The sequence below is a fragment of the Hippocampus zosterae genome, chromosome 6 (genome assembly GCF_025434085.1).
Source record: "Hippocampus zosterae strain Florida chromosome 6, ASM2543408v3, whole genome shotgun sequence".
Classification (NCBI taxonomy): Eukaryota; Metazoa; Chordata; class Actinopteri; order Syngnathiformes; family Syngnathidae; genus Hippocampus; species Hippocampus zosterae.
The window spans coordinates 11,513,971-11,524,674 of NC_067456.1; the positions used below are offsets into that span (position 1 = coordinate 11,513,971).

At 40.5% G+C, this 10,704-nt stretch overlaps 2 protein-coding genes across 2 annotated transcripts in view; one reads left to right on the forward strand and one right to left on the reverse strand.

Moving 5' to 3' along the window:
- The window catches only part of pcsk5b (proprotein convertase subtilisin/kexin type 5b), an 80,762-nt gene extending 78,883 nt beyond the window's left edge, over positions 1-1,879 (forward strand). The window contains exon 37 of the mRNA XM_052067800.1: positions 732-1,879. Coding sequence (XP_051923760.1) covers positions 732-1,174 — 443 coding nt within the window. The 3' untranslated portion in view covers positions 1,175-1,879. The remainder of the gene's footprint in view (positions 1-731) is intronic.
- A 1,637-nt stretch (positions 1,880-3,516) lies between these two features.
- rfk (riboflavin kinase) lies at positions 3,517-8,449 on the reverse strand. Its single transcript, XM_052067848.1, has 4 exons — positions 7,937-8,449; positions 6,946-7,097; positions 6,234-6,336; positions 3,517-5,542 (listed from the first exon to the last, which is right to left on the reverse strand). Exons 1-4 carry the CDS (start codon positions 8,016-8,018, stop codon positions 5,385-5,387), a joined length of 495 nt encoding a protein of 164 aa, XP_051923808.1. The 5' UTR covers positions 8,019-8,449; the 3' UTR covers positions 3,517-5,384.
- Between the last annotated feature and the right edge of the window lie 2,255 nt (positions 8,450-10,704).

Genomic DNA, 10,704 nt, shown 5'->3' on the forward strand with positions numbered 1-10,704 from the left:
ACCTTTATTTCCTTCAGTAAAAGTTGTAATTTAGTGTGGAATTTTTTTTTAAATTTAAAATGTGTAAATGATGAGAAAATAATGTGACTTTACATGGAAGAAATGTTTCGTAATTTTAAATGAAAAGAGTCCAAAACTATTTTTTAAAATAAAAAATTATGGTAAAAGTTGTAGTTTTGTGTAAGAGGGGAGGGGGGGAGTCGAAATTGTCTGTGGAAAAGTATTTCAGTACTAGTCAAAATTGATTAGAAAAAAAACCCATGAAAAACATTAAGAAAAAGATTTCAGTATTTGACAATTGTAAAAATATTACACAATAATTATGACAAGAAGTACAACAACTAAAATATTTTGAAAAATTATTGAGACAAAAATCAATGGAAACATTTGACAGCAATACAAAAAAATATTTGACTGACAACACACATCAGTATTAGAAAAAATCTTAGAAAAAGGATACACTGAGATGCAAAAACATTTGTTCGGAATAGCTTTTTGTTTGCTTCTTATGCTTCTGTCCCATTCATCATTGTCGAAGCGTATCACCTCAAATACTTCCTTGACACGATTTCTGTTTGATGGATGAGAGGAACTCGCTGTGGCTCGGTTCCACAGGGGAAAAAAATGCAAATACGGGTATTTATGAAGAGTGAAGTGGCCATATGTACAGGAGTAGGCGACTGGATGACGCCTTGCTGGGTAAAGCAGTGATTTCAAACCTCTTCTTCCAGAGGAATGCATCCTGGATGTCAACTTTGTGCTGAAAGATGCTGCCGACTTCGAGCGAGAACACCGAGGCGGGGCCAGACTGACAATGACTATTTGCGTCCTCCTGATCCTATCAGTCGGGGCCGGGGTGTTTGTTTTCCTCAGCGCTCGCTCAAAGTTACGCGCCACGGCCGCAGCCAGCAAGGCCGAAACCAAAAGCGGCGGCTACCAGAAGTTGGACAACAACGAAGGAGTGGTACACGCGGCACAGCAAGCTGTCGCGTCCTCCTTTGAGGAGTATAGCGACAGAATCGTCAGGGCGGAGGATGACGACGACGATGAAGATGACATCGTGTACATGGGACAAGATGGCACTGTGTACAGGAAGTTCAAGTACAACTATTTGGGCGAGCAGGAGGATGACATTGAGCTGGAGTATGACGATGAAAGCTACACCTACACGTGAATACGCACAAGCCAGTGGATATATCACATCTGTCGCTTTATGTTGTCAAAAGAAAACATTTTATGTTCAAAAGGTTATTGGATTTTTTAAAAAATCCAGTCGGAAGCAAATGAAATTTTATGTGGAAAATGTAAACATAACACTTTTAAAATTTGACATCTGACATGATAAAATTATTTTGTGGAGGGAAAAAAAGTTGATTAACTGTATTATAAGACACAAGTGAGATTATATCTTGTATTGAAAATAGACTTTTTTAAAAATGGCCGCCAAATAGCTTTTTTATATTTAACTAGCTAGTCACTAATTATTATAGCTACCTTGCTCGAAAGAAGATGTCTTACTTGTAACTAGGGAGCAACTAATTAGCATTTCTATTATTAGTTAGCTTCATTATAGCTAGCTAGTAACTACTTGTCTTCATTGATATTGAAGCAAGCACATAGCCGTCATGTCGCTAGCTGGTTTGTTGGCGCCACTATTTGGACGGATTTTCAGTCACATTTTTAAATGAAAAATTTGCCAGGGGAAAAGGTCCAGTTTTAACCGGTTAAAAAAAAGTTTTAAACTGTTCAGTCCGATTTTACATGAAGTGTTTTAATTTTGTGATAAGCATTGCACATGGAAGTTATAATTTTGTAATTTTCCCCTTTATTTACATGAAAAGTATTAATTTTACCTAGAAAGGATTTTGTTCTGTCATAATTTTTCATGAAAACAGTTTCTTCCACAAATAATAATTTTAATTTTACGTAGAAGTCGATTTTTTCCAATCCCCAAAAATTGGGATGAAAAACATTGTTCTCCCAATTTGCCTACAGAAACTCAAAATTCTACTTCAAAGTGTTATACTCCTAGCCCTTGGTATTTCTCGAGTTTCTCGTGTTTCTTCTTTCTGATGTTTCCATCATTTGGGACCGCTACATCCACTACAACGGCTTTCCTCTGCCCTTTATCTATGATCACACATTCTTCTCCTCAGTTGCCCCTCACACTATCCAACTGCCCTGTGTCAACCGTCGAGACCTTCAAGTTCCTGGGAATCACAGTCTCCCAGGACATGAAGTGGGAAGTCAACACCATCTCCATCCTGAAAAGGGCCCGGCAGCGGATGTACTTCCTGAGGCTGCTGAGGAAGCATGGCCTGCCACAGGAGGTGCTACGACAGTTCTACACGGCAGTCATCGAATCAATCCTGTGTTCTTCCATCACGGTTTGGTTTGGGGCCGCCACAAAAAAGGACAAAATCCGACTTCAACGGACAGTTAGGACGGCAGAAAAAATCGTTGGCACCGCCCTACCCACTCTTGAGGACTTGCACACTGCAAGAATCAAGACAAGGGCACGGAAAATCCTCCTGGATCCCTCGCACCCTGCCCACCACCTTTTTCAGCCACTCCCCTCAGGCAGACGCTACAGATCCATGCGCACCAAATCCAGTAGACACTTAAACAGCTTCTTCCCTCTAGCCATTAACTCCTTAAACAGTCACTGACATAGTCACTCTTCTTGCACCACAAAATGGTACTACAAAACTACTGGTATACTCTAAAATGGTTCAATGATTTTGTTGTTTACGATGATACTAGTGCAGCGTGTTATACCGGAGACAAATTCCTTGTGTGTTCTACATACTTGGCCAATAAAGATGATTCTGATTCTGATCACGATATCTGGTTGGTTCGCCATTACCATCTTGTCAGTCTGGATCTGGAAGTCTTCGCTCTGTCATTCTCCACCACCTTCAGAGGTGTTTCCCATTTTGACCTTGGGGTTTCCAGTCCATACTCCGCACAGATGTTTCGGTAGACTATGCCAGCCACCTGGTTATGGCGTTCCATGTAGGCTTTCCCTGCCAGCATCTTACACCCTGCAGTTATGTGTTGGATCGTCTCAGGTGCCTCTTTGCACAACCTACACCTTGGGTCTTGTCTGGTGTGGTATATCTGGGCCTCGATGGCTCTGGTGCTCAGGGCCTGCTCCTGAGCAGCCAGGATGAGTGCCTATGTGCTGTCCTTCAGGCCAGCCCTCTCTAGCCACTGATAGGACTTCTTGAGATCGGCCACTTCAGTTATGATCCGGTGGTACATCCCGTGTTTATTGAAGCTTGATGGTCCCTCTTCTAGCGCCTCATTGTCTGGAACATTCTTTGAGTACGTCATCAGCTGGAGCCTTCTCCTTGATGTATTCATGGAGCTTGGATGTTTCTCACACTCACTTGTCCCCGATCTCCTTCCTTTATACACACACACACACACACACACACACACACACACACACACACACACACACACCTGAAATGTTCATTTCATCCCCCCAAAAATACTCTAACTCAAAGAATATATTTTTGGAGAATTGTTCAGGATTTATTGGATGATCTGGAAAAAAATGGAAGAAGTGTTTCGCGTTGAGCACTAAATTCTGGTCAGAGAGAGCTTCTACGGGGTGTCCATAAAGTCTGGATACATGGAAAACCGCCCCCACATTTAAAATTTTTTTAATTGCAATGGTGATAAATATTCTCAACATGATTTCCATAATTTTCAATGCATAATTTGAAGCGCTTTGCAAAATCCAAGTGACTCCAGGTAATGCGTCTCGTGGTTTAGAATCTGTAATGGTCATCAAGTGCATTTATCTCAGAAAAACAAGTCAAGGGGAGAAAGGTCTGTTGACCGTGAAATCGGTTTTGTACCCAGACTTTGTGGACACCCTCGAGTTCCAGTTCTCTTTTTTTATACAAAAGTTTGAAGAACACAAGACAGTAAAATCTGAACATTATATTCACAAGTCCTTTACACATACAGTGTATATATATATATATATATATATACATACAGTGTATATATATATATTTTTTTATTATATAATTTAACATCTGACAGTATACAGACAAAAATGAATTGAGAACATATATGTAGCAATAGGAGGGAAAAGTGTGTGTTTGTGCCGAGTGAGTGGACTTTGAGCTTCCAACAATGTTGCGGTTATGTGCAAAGAAAAGTTCAAGCTCCTGGCTAAACTTCAACTCTACACTTTAACTTCCATTTGTTATGTAATAGTGGCCTTGGTAAGAGCTGTGTTGTAATAGTGGCCCCAAATGCTGAAATATAAAAAGGGGAAACGTAATTTTACATAGTTAAAAAAAAAAAGCCATTTAATTGTAAAAAGATGTGAAAGTTATTTCACATGAGAAAGTTGTATTTTTGTTAAAAAATAAGACAGATGAGAATAATTAAATATTTTTAAATGACATACATAAGTTGTGGAACAAAATATGAACTTATGAAAATATGAAAGATTTTACATTAAACAAAAAAAAGTTCATTTCAATTGACAAATCTTTTGGGGGAAAAAGTCCAAATTTTGCATTGGAAAAAAAAGAGACGTTGGGAAACAAGTGCACTTTTGTGTGTAAAAACAGAAAGGATAATTTTGTACACAGAAGGAAAAACAAAATGTACTTGAGATGAGATTGAGATGAGATGATATTTGATGTAAACATTGAGATGTTTACATCAAATACATAATATATATCAAATATTGTCACACAAAACGGAGAAAAATAACTTGAAAAAAATCTGCAGTGGAAAAAAAGTTAAGCTTTACACAAGAGTTGGAGTTTTGGAAGAAAATTATCCCAATTAAGTTGTATGTCATCAATGTTACAATTGGTCTTTTTTTCCCAAGAAATGTGGAATATTACAAAGATAAAGTTGATGCTTAACAAGAATCAAGTTGGATCATTTGGAGTGAAATATTATGAAGATATTAAAGATCTTTTCCAAACGCATTGTTGTAATGTCGGTATGTGACAAATGTGCACCGAGGAAAGAAATAGAGAAGATGTCCCTTTATTTTAATATTAATAAAGAGTCAAACGGATACCAAGACCACCATTCAAGTAGATTCGAGATTTGAAAAATATGAAGGAAACAAAACAACAGAGTTAGCCTGTAGTGATTCAATCTTTTCTTAGTCCAAGGTCATTCTGCATAGCGTCGCTTGACACACACACACGCTCCTACACTGGCTTATTGAATGTGTTTTTGCATGCGCAAATGTACACGTGTGTGTGCGTGCGTGTGTGTGTACCCAAAGACAGAAGACTGAAAACAAGACAGCTGCTACAAAACAATTCAAACTAACGAGGTTTCACCCAGGTGTCGCCATGGCAACAGGCCGGCCGGCCATGCGCCGCCGCTTGGCGTCAGTGGCCGTTGATGAAAGTCTTTGAGGAGGAGGCGGCTGAAGTGGAGGTGGAATGGCTGATGAAGAAGTTGTCCTCCCGCAGCTTGACGTGCTCGGGCCTCTCCAGCTGCACCTTGGCCTCCGAGATGTCGCCGTTGATGGCGGCGATCAGCGCCTCTGTAGGATGGACACACGGGTACGTCCACACACACACACACACACACACACACACACACACACACACACATACACACACACACACACACGCGCACGTTGAGATACATGTACAAGTAGAGACCATCTCAAATACAAATTTAGGGCGCCAGTCAAATTTTAAACGCAGCCTGTGTTGACAGAAGCAAACATGTTTCGGTTGGATGACATTTCCGCATCTTACTCGCAAAACAGGTTTTATCTTAATATATAATGGCGCACCTTAACCAGAATCCTCCATTGCATTGTGGCCAAAGGTACAACAACGCTGGTCCGTTATTGCGCCTTCTGTTACCATAATCCGATCGCCTTAAATTTGAACTCTGCGTTGTCAACATGTCTTGAGCAAGGAGCCATTTTGGTCGAAATATTACCGTAATGACCATACACAAGGCGCATCAGATTTTAAGCCGCGCTTTGAGTAAAATTGAAGGCTTTTAGGTGCGGCTTTTAGTGCGGAAAATACGGTATTTTAAGAAATGACACCCATATGGCACACTCGGATATGAGGTGCATTCTCTTTGTGAAGCATGCTGTGACAAATCGTTTATTCTAATTGTACCCTAGTGTTTATTTGATCGATTTGGCGCTTTTATGCTGGGTTCAGACCAGACACAAAATCACGGGTAGCACGGCGTGTGTGCGTTGGCTTTACCGAGCGAGTCATAGCTTCTCTCCGGGCGAATGTATCCCACCATGACGACGCTGAGGATCTCGCCGTAGAAGTCCTCTTTGAACTTGTGGATCACATGAGTCTCCTGGAACAAGCGAAGCACACATGCGTTGATGACAGCGTGGCGCTCAAGATAACCCGCTTTTCCACCACCGTGCTAATCGGGCATCTCAGCTCCAGGCCATGCGCTACGTTTCATTTCATTCCGGCTAACATCAATGTTCTCTTTTAGTTTTTTTGTCTCCTGCTGAGCATCAATGGCTGCTCTTTCTGCCTCCATGCATGCAAGTTTTCATAAGTCACCGATTACATCAGCTTATGACATCCTTGCATCATATATCGGCATTTTCGCTTTTTTCCCCCTGCATGTTAACTTCCACTCGTATTATTCTTGAGTACCAGTACCTGTATGTGATTAGACGTATGGTACTTATATACCCCAGCGCTCTCCTTTTGTCTCATGATGCACTTTTAACCTAAAAAGGTCAGTTTTTACATAACAATTTTGACATTTGCGCAAAGAATGTTACCATTTTGTGAAGAAAGGTCATTTTTACACAATGACTCAATTTTACACATACACACAGCCAATCACACTCTTTGATGATCGGTAACGGCAGCTTAAAACCCTGATCGGAAGACTCCTCATTCACTGTATGAGTTGCCAGCTGGCGTCCATTTATTTGGTACCCACCATGGACTTCTTTGTGTTCTTGTAATATGGGTTCCAGCCAATACTCATCACCATCTTGTGCACGTCGCCGTTTCCTACGCAGGCCCAACCGTAGTAGATGCCCGTGCAAATATCACCAGGAAGGTGCTCCACCACACAGTCAGGGAAGTTGGCTGAAATTGACATTGAGAAAATCTGATAAGAACCACAAGACCGTAAATGGAACTTAATGACTGTGCCAGGTATGACATCAGCAACATGAAAGAGGAATGCTATAAATAAATACATGCGCATTATGAGGTGACAATACGACTCTGCAAACACAATCCTGATTCCTCTCCGTTACATGTCTCTCAAAAGGTTAAAGAACAGTTTCAAGGACAGAGGGGACCACACGTGGCTCACGGGCCATAGTTTGCCCACCTCTGGTCTTGAAGTTATTTAAAAGCTAATTAAATTAAAAGGTAAAGATAAAGGTAGCCACAAAGGTCCAAATGAGTTGCCTACAGGTCTGCTGTAAAAATAGCCTCTGATGGGATATTGTGATTTCATGGGGGAATGTTGTCAAATCGATCATTTGAAAACGTAAATACCTATCAAGATTGAAATACATGATTAGTTTTTCTTCTTGTTAAATCATTGTTGATAATTATTGCGAGAAATTGTTACCATGTTCAGTGTCCTCTCATGTACTAGCGGGCTGAAGTACGGACGCACAAACACAGACAACTTGTACCTTTTACTGGTTGTCTTTATTAGTAAAATTTAAGTTATTTTTTTAAGTTAATTTAAATTTATAGATAACATGTCATTCGAACTCATTTGAGCAGTTTTCATATTTAAGTGTTTATCAAACTGGCGGCCCTTAGAGGAAATTAGTACCCAATAGGTAGCTTTCAGTTTCATCAAGGCTGGTGACCGCAGAAGACGGAAGTCCACGTCTGTGAAACCATACAAGACCAAAAAAACAAAGACGCATAGCCAGGAAAAAACAAACGATAAAGAGGCGTACCGGTCGGTATTCCCAGTTCTTTGCTGCCTCTTCCGAAGCCCCGAACGACCTCTCCCCGGCAGAAGTACGGCAAGCTCTTCATTCCTTCCGGGGGGTTTGATAAAGAGCTCAAGTGCGCGGGTGACCTCGAACGCCTCAAGCCAGGAACACGTCCAGAAGACGTCCCGACACGGTAAAAAAATAAAATTAAAAAAACACAAAACAGCCGAGATGAGGGATCGCGTTGACAGCCACTGAAAAGGTCCGAATGTCCTTCGTTATCTAACGCTGTATAGAAATGAAGAGGACAGCGACAAGTATTTGGTCGCAGCCGAATGGCATAAGTTCACCTGCTACGCGAGCTAGGGTAGTTAGCATTAGCGCGTAAGCCCATAAAATGAATAGTGAATAAAAACAAATATAGAATTATTTAAACAGTAGGGTTTGGTTCCGGTGAGTTCCCGGAGTCAAGACTGTTCTACTGTTGATGTTCAGTTGGTTGCAATCCGACGATCTTTAAGCGGAGAACACCGGAACGTGTTCACGTCGGACGTTGGTCCGTTTTTTTTCACGTCCTACGTGTTGACGTCATCACTCGTCACCGAGGAGGGAGTCACTCGGTGCCTTCAGTCATGTCGGAAAAGTGAGAATTAACCACAACCATGAGGAATTCAGAATGAGTCAAAGGACGAACTAATTTCGTTGTTTTAATAGCAGTCGCTGATTGTGTAGTGGTACTTGCCTGACTTGTGTGCGGGCAGAGACGGTGTGAATGTTGGTGTGTCTGGTTATTTGTCTCGATGTGCCTCGATCTTCTTACTTTTTCTTTTCTGATTGATATAAAAATGATTTAGTAGATATAAACACATAACGGGGTAGGACTAGATACGTTTTTTACTTCACCCTACTCCCTTGAACATAATAACTGTGTTGAATGAAGACTGCTTTTTTTTTACTTTCTACCTTATTTTCTGTCAAATTATTACTGTATATGTTTTATGTTCAATAAATAAAGGGGAAAAAAATGTGTGCCCAGTGACTGGCGACCAGTTCATAAGTTATACCGCCTTTTCGCCCTAAATCAGATGACATAGGCTCCAGCAATTCCCGTGACCCTCTTCAGGATAAGCGATGTTGAAAATGGATGGATGGATGTTTGAATGACTGTAAAAAAATTCTGTCAGGGGGCCCAAGTCTAGATCTACAATACTTCACATGTACAGCCTTAATAAACCTTTCACACGATCTTTTTTTTTTTTACATAGAAGGAACTTAGTTGTCTATTTTACGATATATGAAAACTATCTTTGTTTTGGCAGTTAAAATGTCCATCTATCCATCCATTATCTGATCCGCTTATCCTCACGAGGATTGTAGCAATGCTGGAGCTTTTCCAGCATGTTAAAATGTCCATCTATCCATCCATTATCTGATCCGCTTATCCTCACGAGGGTCGTGGCCATGCTGGAGCTTTTTCCAACTGTCTCAGGGTACACCCTGAACTGGTTGCCAATCAATCACAAGGTACAAACAGACAAACAACCATTCACGTTTACACTCACACCTTGGGCCAATTTAGAGCGCTCACTCAACCTACCATACATGTTTTCGGAATGTTGGAGGAAACTGGAGTACCCGGAGAAAACCCACGCAAGCACAGGGAGAACATGCAAACGCCACACAGGAAAGCTGGAAACCATGCCCTCTGCACTGTGAGGCAGACGGGCAAACCACCCATTTTCGTGCCACCCCAATTAAAATGTAATTAACTTAAAACACTTAAAATATTGCATTCCAAAGTCTAACAATGGTTAAGTAATTACTTTTCCATCTCAGAATCCTTGGTTATTACAACATCCATGTTTTAAAGATCCCAAGAGTGGACATGTACCGTACCAAACAAAGGAATAATAAGCCTTTTGATGATGAAGTGGAGGAGGATAATGATCCGTTTGATGTTTCTTTCTCATTTATCTTGATCTTACGCTTTTAAATGGGGACACTCCCGACTCGCTCCTGATGCAATTCCAGGCTTGAGCAAAAGTAAGCATACAGTTATAAAAGAGAGAGAGACAGAACACATACAATACTTATTGTGTTTATTATACAAACATAACTACATTCATTCATGTATGTCACTAATAATTCACTGATGTGATACTACTGTGTACCTACTTTTACACCCTTCTGTATTATCAGGAGTCACTGTCTCCGTCCATGACCTAGAAGTGCTGTTTCGGAGATAGCATTACATTTGGATTCATTCAACCACCTAACATAGGCCTATGTACAGTATTATGTGCTTTAACGCCATCTAGTGGTTTTGCTAAAAAAAAAAAACAGTAATTTGTTTCCCTTCTTATTTTTCCCTTTTGCCTCGCTATACAAGTAAAAAACGATAGAACAGAATCTCAACAAAATATAAAGATGATTCATATTACTGTACAGTTCTCGTTTATTTACTTATAATATGCCGTTGACGATGACCGTTACACAGTTTCAACTGTTTCAACTGTTTCACCGTTATCACATTTTTTTGATCTAACATACACCGGTAAATCGAAAATCCTTTTCACACGGGTCAAATTTGACCTGGAACTGCTTCAGTGTAGGCAAAGTGTAGTATTCGCTGCTTTCAACTTTTGAAATTGTTGTGTATTTTGTATTACGTGAAGAAATCTCGTCCAATTGTGAAGTGAAACAATGGCAGTTGAAGCATATTATTGCTGTCCAATATCAAAAGGGGTCAAGCTTGACCTGAACAGGTTGTAAATGTTAAATAGCAATAA

What these genes read in the sequence shown, in the direction of transcription:
- rfk (XM_052067848.1), bottom strand. Translation starts at nt 8,018, where the DNA reads ATGAAGAGCTTGCCGTACTTCTGCCGGGGAGAGGTCGTTCGGGGCTTC. An exon ending in AGAACACAAAGAAGTCCATG is followed by an intron (nt 6,337 to 6,945) that starts GTGGGTACCAAA and finishes CGCTTGTTCCAG; the next exon opens with GAGACTCATGTGATCCACAA. An exon ending in GAGAAGCTATGACTCGCTCG is followed by an intron (nt 5,543 to 6,233) that starts GTAAAGCCAACG and finishes TCCATCCTACAG; the next exon opens with AGGCGCTGATCGCCGCCATC.